Source organism: Ascidia mentula, chromosome 2, assembly GCF_947561715.1.
Source record: "Ascidia mentula chromosome 2, kaAscMent1.1, whole genome shotgun sequence".
NCBI classification, from domain to species: domain Eukaryota; kingdom Metazoa; phylum Chordata; class Ascidiacea; order Phlebobranchia; family Ascidiidae; genus Ascidia; species Ascidia mentula.
In genome coordinates, this window is record NC_138567.1 from 4,322,294 (window position 1) to 4,338,406 (window position 16,113).

The following is a 16,113-nucleotide window of genomic DNA, read 5'->3' on the forward strand; positions in this document are numbered from 1 at the left end:
TGTTGTTTGGTAACATACCTGTTTATTTGGAAAGATGAATCACAATATTAGCCCAAGTATACACATTGCTATCCGCCAAGCCTACGTCATATTTCCTACACCCACATAGTCTACATGGCATCAGCACTGTGCTTTAACTGGTAACAGCCTTTAAGATAACTTGTTGAGTTGGAACTTCGAGATTCACAGCTCTCACCAGGTTTTTCATAACGTAGCGTATGAGCAGTTTAAACAAGTAAACACAAAATACAGAGGCTGCTTTTGTACTGCTTACTTTAAAGGTAGTACGCATTGATGTTGTTGGTATTAAATGGTTCACAAAACAATATTGTCCGTTTAAGTATTGGGAAATGTTGTTGGATGTTGTATCCAAACAAATGTGGTTTATTTTACTCCTTCAACTCCTGACAATTCCAAAAGGTTGGTAAATATTTATCGCGGAGTATTTGATTATTTTAAAGTTTAATTGCATCTGACAGTGCACAGTCAAACCACCAAAGCAGTCAAAGACAGTATTTTGGTATTATCTGACGATCTTGTGGATGCGAACACTGCACAGGAGAAATGTGGATTGATGGGTGGAAATCTTGTAATGACTGAAGACCCGCAGATTAACACAACTCTGATACAACTTTTGTCCGATAAATATACAAGCGGTAATTTTTTACATTGCTATTTCTATACAGTTTGTTCTGTTAATGGCAACCAACTAATACAGATTTAAAACGCGTGTGGATTTTCCATGATTTTACGGGTACAGATATATTTGGATATTATTTTGTTCAAAATGCGGTGGGTAATTATTGGAAAAGTACAAAATCACTTGGAATTCTGTCGTATCTTGACTTTGATACTAGGTGAGTAAACATTTCACGCTATTTAGCAATCGATTGCATATCAAACATTTTGTTGAGTTTTGGCATGGTTTGTTGTATTAGGAACTATCTTTGTGCTTCTTATTCATACGAGATCTATGTTAGAAAACCTGGAAACGCATCAGAACCGGTCTATTTTTGCGAGGCATTTTTCGAAAATCATTCCCAAAAAAGAAAATGGCAAGTGAAAATTGGTGAAAATTGCCAAGTTGGACAACCGAGCAAACTAAGATGGAACGGTAAGCATAATGTACAAAATTTGCATTGAGTGATAGCAATGTTTGAATTAAATTAGTCATTTAATATCAATATATTTCGATTATTAGTGTCGAAGAAATATTCTCTGCTTTTTATGAATTTATATTAATTAAAAGTGATTCGTCCCTTTCAATATGTTTTACGTTTACGTTTTGTTGGTTCCATACAGGTTGGGACTACGTGTTTACCTTAACTGCTCGCATCACTTCAGGACCAGGTTACAAGCAGATATATATGTACGAATATGACGGTGTGTGGACAACTATGTTAAGGAGTGTGAAAAGTCCTTACCGCTCGTATCAAACTTATGTGGGATCATTCTTCGTACCAGGTAATCTATCTAATCTATTCATTAAACTATGAATATTCATTTAATTAACAAACCCTCCGACTAGGTGTTTAATAAAATAATTATTTTATTCATACAAGTGCAACACTGGCGAATCTCATCCAACCAGTTTACATCACTTTCGTATTTCTAATCATAAAACCTTTTCCTCGCCATGAGAATTTTACTCTTGCAGTTTCGAGGGAAGAGCATAAAAAAGGTTTAAGTAATTTTATTTGTGTCTATGTATAAGAAAAGGTAATCTGATATCTTTGAATCCAATGTAAGGAAAATTGAAGTAATTACAATTATTGACCAAACATATACTTCTGCGAAATTTGTCAAAACACGTGACATGCTTTGTGACATGCGATCTATTTGAATTCGCAAATTTAAGAAAACTAATGTCGGTGCATCAGAAAATATTTAATACGGTAACATTTTTTTTCAAACTGTGTATCTAATGAGTTTGTTGCCCGAGCTGTATTCTCGCAGAAACGACAACCTTTCGCGAAACTCAAAATTTTGCAACAGGACTTATTACATTAAAATGTTATCGTTAACAACTGTTGGGAATAGGGGGTGCTACAGTCCTGCAGTGCACACACCGCCACCATGTTGAATATAAAACCAACGTGCTTACATTTTACTAAAATCAATCATTTCTCAGACAATTCTAGAAACGAATAAACAAATTGTGTAAGCAAATGATTTGTTTAGATATCAAAGTTATGATCGGAGCTCGTTTTAACACTTCACTCTATGGCTGGTATTGGAGCGACGGATCTCCAGCAAACTTCTCTGTTTCCAGCGTCACAACTTGTCATCAGAAAGCGTTGCATTATGGGATCGGATGGGAGCAATCAAGCGTGAAGTGCAGTGGGGAACCTGCTTATTACGCTTGTCAAGTTAAATGTAACGTATAGATTTATTTAGTTTGAAAACATTATTTCGTTGCAACAAACAGAGTATCAAACACCTTTTTTTATAATTGAGAAATAAAAATAATCTTGTAGAGTTAAACGGTGTAGAATAAAACGATTTTGTCGTGGTTGCTTTTTATTGCTTAGTTGCATTTGTAGCAAGGAAATGACAACCATTGCAAGCGTAATGATTTCAATATCGACAATGCATTTTTTTCTTTCTTGGACAGTTGTTGCTTCGGCGAAGGTACTTCCTTGCAATGTTACATCAATCAAACTAGAATGGAGTGGTTTGAACAAAATAATTGCCCAACATATTTTCAAACCAGATGTAAGGTTGCCTTCCGACATTTTGTTTTGCAAAATATACAATGCAAAAAAAAGATCAGCACCAAATCACTTCTTCTTTTTGCAGCCGAAAGTAAAAATTGATGTAATTCAGCTTGGAATATCAATCTACCATAATTACAACATCAAATCAACAACCATCAGCAACCTAAATATATCGACATTTTACACTTTTCAGGTTTGAGTGGAAATAAGTTTGGAGAACTGTAAGTTGAGTTTGGCTGTTTTTGTTCAGATTACAGCGATACTATTTGGAAATATCACAGCAAATCTCCAAACGGAAATAAATATTACGACAAATGAAGAACAAGACAAGTCTTGCATTCAGCCCTGTAAGGTTTAATTGCGTGTTTTTGTGCCATTGCTTCATTGTCGTACCCTGTGTTTGCAGCAATATCTGCACCAGAAAGCACTTTGTCATATTCAAGTTCAGAGTTAACCCTAGGAAAAACCTCAGCATCCAGTTTTAAGAACCCCATAAATGGTTCAAATGAAGATGCTAATCCTCAAAACCACACTATTGGTCTAATAGCAGGAATTGTAGTAGGCGTGTTGATTCTTGTTTCAATCGGAACATATTTATTGTGGAAAAGGTAAGAGTTTACAAATCCCCGTTTCTGACTGTAATCTAAACTATTCATACCAAAGGTTTCATAAATATCTGTGTTGAATTTTTATTTTCAGAACAATATCCAAAAGAAGCAGACGAGGTTCGGATAACACTGCAGCTAGTCCTGAAGGTAACAAATCTAACATTGTAACAAGTATGATATTCACATTGCTTTATGATTGCAATTGTAATTAGTTGAGACACCAGAGGTCACATATCAGAATCTGGATCGTAAAGTGAAACAACCCAACCCTGAACCTACTTCGGCGATGTTTAATATTTACAAATCAAACGTTGAAACTGACTATGTTGGATTTAAGAACGAATTTAAGGTTGTTTTTTATTGTACTGCAAAACCATATTCATTAAAAACTGTTTCAATGCTAAATAATTGTTTGTTTTGACTAACTCATCTTGGAGAAGTTGCATACGATTATCTCCTTTTTCAGAAAATCGAAAACGAGAGTCAAGCCAGTGAGAGGTCAAAAGAAGTTTCACAATTGCCAGAAAACGCTGTGAAAAACCGATACAAGAATATATATCCGTGTAAGTTCTGACGTGAGCGTACATTTGCAAAACAGATTAGACATTGAATAACGCGGCATCTTTCATGTTCTCATGCAGACGATCACGCCAGAGTGATAGTAGGCACAACAACAGGCAGTGATTACATCAACGCCGCCTACATATCCGGTTACAAGAATTCTCGAAAGTTTATCGCAACTCAGGGACCAAAAGAGGAAACAATCATTGATTTCTGGCTCATGGTTTGGCAAGAAAACTCCACCACCATAGTTATGGTGACTGGCTTAGTTGAAAATGGAAAGGTCAGAACCCGAAATTCCTAGCATATATCTATCTAACACCTTATGCACCTAACATTCGTTTTGTAGTCGAAGTGTGAACAATATTGGCCAAACATTGGTTCCAAAGATCAAGTAAAACCAGGCCTTATCGTCCAAACAACACAAGAAATGCAAATTGGTGGAATTATTAAACGGCAGATCATTTTGCTGCATGATAAGGTGGTTTTGACAATGCTCTCATTTTCCATTTAGTCTTACTCGGTGATTTTCCAGGAGAAACGTGAAGTGACACAGCTTCATTACACAACTTGGCCAGATCATGGCGTTCCTGTCACCACAACAAATATGATCTACCTACGTAAGTTGGTGAAAGATTTGCACACAACTAATGCTCCAATCATTGTTCATTGCAGGTAGGGCAGTTTGGTAATTTGCGGCTGATAAAATCTAATAAAACATAATACAGATTGCTTTTCTTTTAAGTGCTGGCGTTGGTCGATCAGGAACTTACATAGCAATGGACACTTTGTTTGACGAACTTGGTGATAAAGGAACGGTTGATGTTCCTGGGACTGTTCTCAGAATGAGAGAAAACCGTAAAGACATGGTTCAAAACTGGGTAATTTTGACTTCCTATAGTTGCCAAACATACGAACTTTCGTTATTTTTGGTTGGATTTCGCGACCGCTTTTTCTGACTATAAACCTATATAATATTAAACTCTAAACCATCTTTTGTGTTGGTATTGTTACACACCTAAAACATTTATTATATATTTTTATTTCCAGAAACAATACATATACGTGTATAAGCTGTTGATGGAACGTGAATGCTTTAACTTTGAATCTGATAGAAGCGGGAGCCAACTACAATCACTCAGTCCAGCTGAAATGTAGGATAGTTAACGTTTATTTTTGTATATTCTCGTTGACACTTTCCATTTGTACAATAAAAAGATCTTCGATTCAAAATGAGGAGTTCAGAGTTTTGTCGGATTGGAGATATGGAGAAGAATGGATGGAAAACGATCTTAAATTAAAAACATGTGAATACGAACCGTAAGATTTATGTATACACTTAAGAGGAAGTATTTTTTTGCACAGACAAAAGCACAGCAATTTCGGTATGGGATGAATCAAGTCAAAACACAATTCAATTGAACGCATCATTTATAAAGGTATGACGCACATTACTTTCTTAAAAAAGAAAACTAAATACTTTTTTTAAGTTAGTAAAAACTTATGCAGGTTCTTTGGCAAGCGGATGTGTAATTGATTTATAACCACGTATTATACTCAGGAGCTGTCGCTAGAAACATTTATTGCTGCCCAAGGTCCGGTTCCAGGAGAAGAGAAGAATTTTTGGATGATGGCAATTACCAGAGATGCACAAGTGATTGTGGATTTAAATGAGACAGTAAAAGTGAGTGCAATGGCTGTAAAGCTATCGTAAAAAAAAACAATAAATGCAATTACACATGTTTCATCAAATATTTGCCCAACATTGCAAGAGATTTGTTTTTTATTGATGCCGACATGCAATTACAATACAAGCAGTCCTTTGAATCACATGAAGTTACCGCCACACGACCTACATTCGTAAAACGTAGTTCCGACAAATTTTTGTGCTATGTTCCACTTGCCCAGACGACTTTACTGTGTCACTATAGGTTCCAGACTCAAACAATGCAAATTTCGATGATATAAGCATATCAGTCGTTGAAGCCAAAGACTATTCAACCCACAACCTCACTACTATTTCAACAAAGTGTCCACGCTTTGGAATTGTAAGTTCAATAAGATGTATTAAATATCCATGCTCATTCTGCGCTGTTTTTATAAAGGTTGATCGTCGGATTAGCGTTGTGCAAGTTAAAGGATGGAAAAATGTGGGACAACCCCCGAAAGAAGTGGATTTTATTAAAATTGTTGAAATGGTTCAGCAAATGAGATCAGAACTGAAATGTAGAAATGTACTGGTGTGCTGCAGGTTGGTCATCACTATTAATGATCTTTTGTTGCATTAAACTTCGTAAATAGTAAAATTTTATTTTCAGCAACGGATGTACAAGAACTGGAACTTTCATTGCTTTATCCAACATTCTCGATCGCCTGAAAGTACAAAACCGAGTTGACATTTTTCGAACTGTGAAGGATTTGAGAGACATGAAACCTAACATGGTTAATAATAAGGTATAGGACTCACTGATTAGTGGTTGTTGCTGTACTCTGACCTGTATTATTTGTGCTATTTCTTTTCGCAGGTGTTATACAACTACTGCTACTCGTTTGTGGCAAAATATCTCGAAGAGTTTAACCAGTACTCTAACTTCAAGTGAACATTTTCCATTTAATCTAGTTTGTCCGAGCGTTTTCATTGATGATGAATCGTTGATCTTGGTTTTTTAAAAAAAAACACACCAGTGAACTTAAAAGTTTGTAAACCACATGTTGACAGTTTTATTACAAAAATATGTGAAACTTTAAATGTTTTTTACACTTTTCAGCGTCTATATTAAAAGCTCCATTTGTGTTATTTGTAACATGTAGTTGCTTGTATCACCTAGCATGGATATACACTGCAAGCGGCTAAAATCTAAACATTGCATGGGCGTTGTGTCATTCTCCTACTCACTGTTTCCTTTTTGCGCACACAGAAAACTTTCCATTGTTGCCTCCACATGGTATACGCGGTGTATTATTTTGTTGGATTACGTATGAACTGTAGACCATATTAAACGACAACATAACACATGTTCATTACAACTGTGTGTCTTAATGTCCAGTGCAGGTTTCTTGAATGAAGTGTATTCTATAAAAGTAATCACATGAAAGAATTGCTCGTTCTTACTATCGCAAATGATATATGCATATTTCAGATGATTGAGTATGTGAATTATTAACCAATAACGAAATAAAGTTTTTAAAAGCCGTAAACCGTCTATACTTTAACAAACAACAACCATGCGGAAAATGAGTTTCTCCTCAATCAAAACACAACGTTTCCTTTTTCCACTCACAACACCAGACTCCATACGCGCGAATCTCTGACATCACAAACTACGCATTTGTTGTGTGTTCTGTGGTATTGTCTAAACACATATAACATTTTGGAAAAAGATAGAATAATGTGTTTCAAACTGTGGGACTGATTTCCATCAAATACACAATGTTAATCGGAGTTGTAATAGGAAAGAGAATTTTTTGATAATGAATCACATGAATTAACAGCGACGGTTTTGCGGCAAACTTCCAAGATTCAAAATTTAAAGGTCGGTTACAGTGACACGCAATTCTGCTCAAACGATACGAGGAGTTTGTGTCTGCTATAAAGTTACGACATGTAAAGTTAGGGATGTAAATGATGTTTTCCCTTTAAATGCACAATCATTTGCATTCAGGGCAATTTAGTGGAAATAATGTGTCGGTGCAAGACCTTTTTTAAAGAATGCACGAGATTGTTTAAGGGGGCAAACATTTGTGTTATGTGACCCCATTTCAATATATGTGCGCCCCCTACAGACTCGAATTGACCCGGGTGCGCTGCTCCTGCCGCATCGACCACGTGCCTGGTTGCATTTGCCCTGTGTTCGTTTGAACAACAATCTTACTAATTTCTAATACAGACGAAATCGCAACTATATCCGCCCACGAAAATAACACATAACAAAGCTGTGTTGTCAAAACACTGTGGCAGTGGAAGTGGGGGTCTGACAAGTGTAGCATTCATTTTAAGAGGAACAAATATTTATGGTAAAAAGAAGATATGCGTTAAAAAATAGTTGTTACGAAGTCATTAATAGGATAACGTGGTAATGGAAAAAGTTCTTGTATTCAAACTTTGGATCTATCTATTATCATCACAACTTAGCTTCGTCACAGCAAGCAGTAAGTTACGGTATATAAATTATACCTCACACTCAAAATATTTTCGATAACTTTTTGCAGGCTGCAACCAGACAATTGCAACCGTCAAAGACAGCATTTTGACCATATCTGATGATCTTGTGGATGCGAACACTGCACAGGAGAAATGTGGATTGATGGGTGGAAATCTTGTGATGACTGATGACCCACAAATTAACACAACTCTGATTCAAATGATGACGAATAAATACACTCAGGGTAAAGTTCATAAACATTTCTCAATGTGACATGCGTCTGAACTTTTGACTTCAGGTTTGCAGCGGGTTTGGATTTTCTACGATTCGGTGAAATTGATAACATTCGGATACTTTAAGGATCAGGTTGAGAAGAATCACTGGAGAAGCACAAAATCACTTGGAACCTTGTGGTACATCGACTTCTACAACACGTAAATGCTATTGTTTAATTTTCAGATAATTCACATTTCCAATTTACCTTCCAATAACAATTGCTGTGCGAATAATAAAAATACCAAAAAAAGTAGCAGATCTCGCAAATATTTTAGTAAACCAACAAACATTCCGGAAGAAATTTACTTTTGTGACGTGACGATTGATGGGCATCTCAGAAGAAAGTGGCAAGTGAAATCTGGTGGAAACTGCAGGATTGCAAACCCTTGGAATGGTAAACAATAGCCCTATATGTCAGTCCCATAATGCTATTGTAAAAAATATAATTTGTGTTGAAACAAATTACTCAATATTAACAATCATTTTTGCCACTATATTTTCAGGCTGGGACTATAAGTTTACGTTATTTGGTTTAAAAAACAGAAAACCAGGATATAAGGAGGTTTATTTGTATCAAAATAATGGCCACTGGACAATAATGCTAAGAAGTGTTAATGTAACATATGGTGTATTTGATACCTACAAAGGTTCATTTTTCGTACCAGGTAATTTCAAAATTATATTGAGCTGTTTGATTTTATGTAGGAAATTGTTTTAAAAGTGCAAATGTGTAGATATCAAAGTTATGATTGGTTTTAACACTTCACTCAATGGTTGGTATTGGAGCGTCGGATCTCCAGCAAATTTCTCTGTTTCCAACGTCACAACTTGTCAGCAGAGAGCGTTGCATTATGGGATAGGATGGGAGCAGTCAAGCGTGAACTGTAGTGGAGAACCTGTTTACTACGCATGTCAAGTTAAGTGTGAGTTTATTTGTTTCAAGCCATTGTATTTGTACTTGGGCATAAATTAAATTAACGAAATAATAATCTTCAAAATTAAAATCTGTAAAACTCAATTATTTAATAACACGTTATGATTTTGCGTTGTATGATATATCATTACAGTTTAAACGTAATTTTGATTAAGCTTTTCGTCGGCACCTATCCATATAATAAGCACAAAATTATGATCGTCAGCGTAACACCCACAAATACCTTACATGCTTTTGGACAGTTGTGGCCAAGGCGAAGGCACTGCCATGCAACCTAACAGCTGTCAATATAACGTGGAGTGGTTTGGAACAACTGCTTGCTAAACACGAACCTGAAGTAAGTGTTATTTGGTAACGACTCTCACATCCACCCAAGCACATGGTCCCGATACAATTATTTTACTTTTGCAGACGAAAGTCAAAGTTGAAGTAACTCAGCTTGGAATATCAACCTACCATAATTACGGCATCAAATCGACAACCATCAGCAACCTAAATAAATCGACATTTTACACAATTGAGGTTTGAGTTACAATGGCTTTCCTAATCACAGTTTCGAATAATTTTTCATGCAGATTACAGCGATGCTCTCAGGAAAGGTCACTGCAAACGTGTCAACTAATGTAAATACTACAACAAATAAAGATCCTGACAAATCTTGCTTTTTGACCGGTAAGTCGGTATACGCATTATATTGTTTCATCAACACATGTGTTTACTGTGTCTGGTATATCAGAAAGTACCCCTTTACATTCGAGTTCCGAGTCAACTCCAGGAAACACTGAACAACCCAATTTTACCAACTCAATTGACGGTTCAGACAAAAATGGTAAACGCCAATACGTCAGTGTAGGTTTAATAGCTGGGGTCGTGATAGGAGTGGTGATTTTTGTGTCATCTGGAACATACTTTTTGTGGAAAAGGTAACAGTTCCCACACTTCAACACATATAAAGGCCTTTTACAATTTTACGTAAAGTGTTTTTAAAAAAATGTAAAGTGTTGTCACAAAATTATGGACATAATATATGTTTAATTTGTCCAGGAAAACGACCAGAAGTGAGAGTAATGGTTTAAATGACAACGAACATCTCCCTGGCGGTAACATACCTTGCACAGCAAAATGTACACGGCTCATTGTATTGTTTTATTTCGTATTTAGAGGAGACACCAGAAGTCACATATCAGAATTTTAATCGTAAAGTAAAACAACCCAACCCTGAACCTTCTTCGGCGATGTTTAATATTTACAAGACAAATGTTGAAACTGACTATGTTGGATTCAAGAACGAATTTAAGGTATACCTCAAAACTTTTTAAAACCTGTTTTAATATTAATTAATTGTGACTCTTAACTAACTGATGTATTAGGTGTACATTTTTGTCCTGGTGACAGCTTTATACGGATATCTTTCTTTCAGAAAATCGAAAACGAGAGTCAAGCCAGTGAAAGATCAAAAGAAGTTTCACAATTGCCAGAAAACGCCGTGAAAAACCGATACAAGAATATATATCCGTGTAAGTTCTAACATTGAAAAGACATTGACAACCTTTCTTTATCTAACGAAATTGCGCAGACGACCACGCAAGAGTGGACTTGATCGAAATAACATCAGGCAGTGATTACATCAACGCCGCCTATATACCAGCTTATAAAAGTCCTAAAAAGTTCATTGCAACTCAAGGACCAAAAGAGGAAACAATTTTTGATTTCTGGCTGATGGTTTGGCAAGAAAACTCCACCATTATCATCATGTTGACTGGTTTTGTTGAAAACGGAAAGGTTTAACTCCAAAACGTTTTTGTCATAACATTCCTACCTTTTTCCAATCTAAATTATCACATTAATCCCCGTTTTTAGTCAAAGTGTGAACAATATTGGCCCAATATTGGATCCCAGAACGAATTAAAACCAAGTTTTTTCGTTCAAACTACTCAAGAGATACAAGTTAGTGGAATTATTCGGCGACAGATCATTTTGCTTCGTGATGAGGTAACCAAAACTGCACTCAAACAGCAGTAGCTAACGTTTGTATCTTTGTAACAGGAGAAACGTGAAGTGACACAGCTTCATTACACAACTTGGCCAGATCATGGAGTTCCTGTCACCACAACAAATATGATTTACCTACGTAAGATGGTGGAAGACTTGCACACGACTAATGCTCCAATCATCGTTCATTGCAGGTAAGATCATCTTTCGTAACCATTGTTTAAAAGCAAGCAAAACGAAATGCTTCGTTTATTTAAAGCGCTGGCGTTGGCCGATCAGGAACTTACATAGCAATGGACACTTTGTTTGACGAACTTGCCGATAAAGGAACGGTTGATGTTCCTGGGACTGTTCTGAGAATGAGAGAAAACCGTAAAGACATGGTTCAAAACTGGGTAATTAAATTTCTCTGTCAAAGATATGTACGTTTCGAATATTGTTGGTTTAATTGAATTAAATTATACACATAAAGAAAAGTTATTAGATAAACTGCAATATTTGTATATGATGATAAGGTTCACAGGCTTCGCAGCCAAAGCATTGCCTGTGAATCTTATGATTATGATCAAAATACTAGAGCTGAGATCGTCAAATAAAAAGGGCCTGCGCTGTGGGGCGATCCTGCCTTGCTATGTGAAAGCATTGTAATACTTCTGCATTTTTTGTATATGCATCCTTATTTGCGAGAAACAATTTCAACAACTTCCCTTTCTCCATTTCTAGAAACAATACATATACGTGTATAAGTTGTTGATGGAACGTGAATGTTTTAACATCGAATCTGATAGAAGCGTGAGCCAACTACAATCACTCAGTCCATCAGAAATGTAAGGCAGTTGGGTTTTGTTTAACCCACATAACACTTTCCATTTGTACAATAAAAGATCTTCGATTCAAAATGATGAGTTCAGAGTTTTGTCCGAGTGGAGATATGGCGAGGAATGGATGGAAAACGATCTTACACTAAAAACATGTACATTTTTGATGTGATTTATGCAGAAACATACGATCACAGATAGCATTACGTAATATTGATTTGTTTATTTATGCACGTAGACAAAAGCAAAGCAGTTTCGGTTTGGGATGAAACCGGTCAAGTCACAATTGAAATGAATGCATCATACGTACATGTAAGAAATAATCATTCTCATATAGCTCGTAATAAAGTCGGTCAACCTAAATGCCGTCAAAATAGTCGTCAACAACATATGGAAAGCGCTTTAGTGCTGGGTTAACTTTTATTGCAACCACAGAATGATGGTGAGATTGTATTACACATAGGAGTTGTCTTCGGAAACCTTTATTGCTGCCCAAGGACCGATTGCAGGGGAAGAAAAGAATTTCTGGATGATGGCAATTACCAGAGATTCGCAAGTGATTGTGGATTTAAATGAGACACTAAAGGTGAGTACAATGGCAATGAAGATGCTCGTGATTATTTAGCTGGACAATTTTTAATGAAGATTTGTTAACACAACATTATAAGCGTACTTACGTACAATTTTCACGAAATGTCACCAGATCTTTCCTAATAGATTTTGGGCTCAAAAAAATTGGATTTCGATGATATAAACATTTCAGTTATTGGAACCAAAGACTATTCAACCCACAACCTCACTACTATTTCAACAAAGTGTCCACGCTTTGGAATTGTAAGTTCAATAAGATTTATTAAATATTCATACTCATTCCGTACTGTTGTTTTGAAGGGCGATCGTCGGATGAGCGTTGTGCAAGTTAAAGGATGGGAAAATGTTGAACAACCCCCTAAAGAAGTGGATTTTATTAAAATTGTTGAAATGGTTCAGCAAATGAGATCAGAACTGAAATGCAGAAATGTACTGGTGTGCTGCAGGTTGGTCATTCACTATTAAATCTTTCTTTTGTTGCATTAAACTTCGTAAATGGTAAAATTTTATTTTCAGCAACGGACACACAAGAACTGGAACTTTCATTGCTTTGTCCAACATTCTCGATCGCCTGAAACTTCAAAACCGAGTTGATATTTTTCGAACTGTGAAGGATTTGAGAGACCTGAAACCTAACATGGTTAATAATAAGGTATAGGAGTTGTGTTCAGTTGTAGTCTTATACATTTCTGTTTACTTATTGCTTTGCCGCAGGTGTTGTACAAGTACTGCTACACTTTTGTAGCAAAGTATCTTCAAGAATTCAACGAGTATTCCAACTTTAAGTGAATATTTTAATTATCTCCAATTTCAACTGTATAATGTTATGAGGAAACGAAGATCTCACATTCATGTGTTGTTAAATTGAGTAGAACGCGCTTACTAATATGGCATTTTTATTATGTATAAATACTTGCATTGCTGGGCATCGGTACCCGTTGTGCCATTCGCCTACTCACTGTTTTCTCTTACGCTCGCATGTAATGTTCTATTGTTGTGCAAACACTAGCATGCCTACATATACTACGCAGTAATAAATTGTTATGTATACATACCTTGTGATTAAGTTTTATCAGATATGTCTGATGCTATTATGACAACTGTCTCGTGCGCTTTTTCGTAAAGCGATTTCCATGATAAACCTTTTTTCATTGAAAGGGAATTCTGTGGGGATAAGCATATATGCCAGGGCTATCCCTTCGTTCTACACATATCTCAACAATAACCCAACCAGAGAATATCGTCTTTGCAATATTTTGGTAATGTCAGGTGAAAGCCATAGGTATCAGAAATTTTCCTACCACCCCAAAAATGTTTTGTCTGTTGGAGATGCGAAATCTTGGTTCATTGAATATTGCGCTTTAACAAATTTGCGTAGATTATCAAAAAATTCAATAAAAAATAGAAGAACGATAAGGTTGGGAAACTAAATATCTAACAACGAAACATCATGACTTTAACATACAACTAACTTCAAACAAAAAACAAACATTACTCAGAAATCAAAACACAACGCTTCCTCTTTCCCACTCATAACAGTAGCACTCCACACGAGCCCAACTGTATCATCACAAACAGGGCATTCGCTCTTAGTGTTCTATAGTGTTGCTTAACCACATGAAAGCACACCTCCCAGGTAAAACGACTTGTGTTTTAACGATAGGTGTTAGCCCACACGTCCACCTGTCCAATTCATACAAGACACGATCCTAATGTGAGTTGGAATAGGTCAAAAAGAATGTTTCCATGTTGTATCACAGTTTCAGCAGTGACGGGCCATGTCTTCAATCCATATCCCTCTCTTCGTTGTCTGAATACACTGTACTTTCCGAGGGTATGGCCGACGACCTGTGGCTCGAAATGTTGCTTGTAGGCCGATATTTTGTCGGTGGAAACGTTACTTTTATTTGTAGAACATAAATTCTCTTCTGCAAATGTTTGCAAACATTAAAATTTTGTTGTTTTCGCAGGGTTTCCAGAAGTATTGGCTATATTTTCCAAAACCGTGTTTTGGAAATTATCTCCTTTAAACGTGATTATATTTATAAAATGCGAAATGTTACTGATATGTGCTGCTAGCGTTATACACGAACATGTACCGCTCTGATTGTCACCCTTTTATGAAGGCTGTGAAATCGGTGGATGAAGCATTGCGCCAGAAATACCTCAGTTCAACAAGTTTCACGACTGCCCCCCTAAATTCCGGATTGCATTAGCTCTGTGCCATTTGGGACAACAACCATAAAGACATTACTTATTTCAAATACAGACGCAAAACTCATCCATATCCGCCCACGAAAATACCACCCAAGAAAACCCGTGTTGTCAAAACACAATTGCATTTTTGCTGCAATGATTTCTAAACTGGTAAATATTGGCATTGGATTACAGCAAATATTTAGAATAAAATATTGACATCGTGGAACATATTGCATGAAATATTACTGCATTCGTAGAACAAATGTAGGTTTTAAATATCATAACATAGGTAATGTAACGATGGGAAGAGAATTGGTTTTCAAAGTGACTTGGTTCTTATTGTGCATTCAACGCAACCTTGTTGCACCAAGCAGTAAGTGAATAGCAATTAATGTTACATACAAAGTATTAACGTATAACTTTTTGAAGACTGCAACCAGCTACCACAGACAGCATTTTGACCATATCTGATGATCTTTTGGATGCGAACACTGCACAGGAGAAATGTGGGTTGATGGGTGGAAATCTTGTGATGACTGATAACCCACAGATTAACACAACTCTGACACAAATGATCAATGATAAATTCACTCAAGGTAAGGTTCACAAATATTCTCTTTAAACTTTAAATTTATCTTTAAACTTTTGATTTCAGGTTTGCAGCGTGTTTGGATCTTCTACGATTCCTTTAACTTGGCAACATTCGGATACTTTAAGGATCGAAGTGAGAAGAATCACTGGAAAAGCACAAAATCCCTTGGAACCTTGTGGTATCTCGACTTCGACCCCACGTAAATATATATTTATTGAAATGCAAATAAGAAGAGTGTGCTTGGGTGCAAAATATTTGGAGTTGATAACTTTGAAAATGAAAGCCAATCAACAGCATTTTAGCTTTGGCTTTCATTATCAAAGAGTGTGTTTTTCAACATTTCGTTTCGCCTGAACCCTTTTTACATTTGAGATAAACACAATTTAACTCAAATTCCCTTCCTGTCAGAAATTCCACGAATTCGGAAGGAGTTTACTTTTGTAGCGTGTATCTTGAGAGGAACTTGCGGTCCGCACACATTTTCTGGTTATAATAAGACCGCCGATTAAGAGTTTTTATTCGACGGTTGAGAATTTTTATGTTCATCCCCAAATTATGAGGTTTGCATATTGGTCACTAATATGATGCTTAGATGCTGTTGTGTAAATCACATCGGCGATTCTGGTGTCTATATTGTCTCCATTCATGCATATACATTGAAACAGACTCGACAACTTTAATTT

General features: G+C 36.2%; 2 protein-coding genes across 2 annotated transcripts; both read left to right on the plus strand.

Moving 5' to 3' along the window:
- The first annotated feature begins 240 nt into the window (after positions 1-240).
- LOC145890697 (receptor-type tyrosine-protein phosphatase S-like) lies at positions 241-6,837 on the plus strand. Its single transcript, XM_082981835.1, has 25 exons — positions 241-420; positions 480-656; positions 719-857; positions 981-1,114; positions 1,303-1,464; positions 2,182-2,376; positions 2,615-2,715; positions 2,800-2,910; positions 2,968-3,064; positions 3,124-3,325; positions 3,417-3,472; positions 3,538-3,674; positions 3,792-3,888; positions 3,967-4,169; positions 4,236-4,367; positions 4,422-4,561; positions 4,632-4,767; positions 4,937-5,040; positions 5,105-5,193; positions 5,252-5,325; positions 5,448-5,570; positions 5,818-5,934; positions 5,992-6,137; positions 6,205-6,340; positions 6,412-6,837. The coding sequence occupies exons 1-25, from the start codon at positions 351-353 to the stop codon at positions 6,484-6,486; spliced, it is 3,153 nt and encodes a 1,050-aa protein (XP_082837961.1). The 5' UTR covers positions 241-350; the 3' UTR covers positions 6,487-6,837.
- A 1,125-nt stretch (positions 6,838-7,962) lies between these two features.
- LOC145889934 (receptor-type tyrosine-protein phosphatase delta-like) lies at positions 7,963-15,633 on the plus strand. The gene is made up of 27 exons (XM_082980983.1): positions 7,963-8,035; positions 8,096-8,272; positions 8,327-8,462; positions 8,580-8,698; positions 8,808-8,969; positions 9,039-9,227; positions 9,481-9,575; positions 9,650-9,760; positions 9,814-9,910; positions 9,975-10,161; positions 10,283-10,338; positions 10,400-10,536; positions 10,659-10,755; positions 10,815-11,020; positions 11,099-11,230; positions 11,285-11,424; positions 11,490-11,625; positions 11,954-12,057; positions 12,115-12,203; positions 12,287-12,360; positions 12,515-12,634; positions 12,766-12,882; positions 12,940-13,085; positions 13,156-13,291; positions 13,354-13,424; positions 15,268-15,434; positions 15,494-15,633. The coding sequence occupies exons 1-27, from the start codon at positions 7,963-7,965 to the stop codon at positions 15,631-15,633; spliced, it is 3,414 nt and encodes a 1,137-aa protein (XP_082837109.1).
- The last annotated feature ends 480 nt before the right edge of the window (positions 15,634-16,113 follow it).

Bases quoted from the DNA above. Each gene is read 5' to 3' on its own strand.
- LOC145890697 (XM_082981835.1), top strand. From the start codon at position 351: ATGTTGTTGGATGTTGTATCCAAACAAATGTGGTTTATTTTACTCCTT. The intron at 421-479 runs GTTGGTAAATAT...TGCATCTGACAG, and splicing joins ACTCCTGACAATTCCAAAAG to TGCACAGTCAAACCACCAAA. The intron at 858-980 runs GTGAGTAAACAT...GATCTATGTTAG, and splicing joins TATCTTGACTTTGATACTAG to AAAACCTGGAAACGCATCAG.
- LOC145889934 (XM_082980983.1), top strand. From the start codon at position 7,963: ATGGAAAAAGTTCTTGTATTCAAACTTTGGATCTATCTATTATCATCA. The intron at 11,021-11,098 runs GTTTAACTCCAA...CCCCGTTTTTAG, and splicing joins GTTTTGTTGAAAACGGAAAG to TCAAAGTGTGAACAATATTG. The intron at 13,086-13,155 runs GTTGGTCATTCA...TTTTATTTTCAG, and splicing joins AATGTACTGGTGTGCTGCAG to CAACGGACACACAAGAACTG.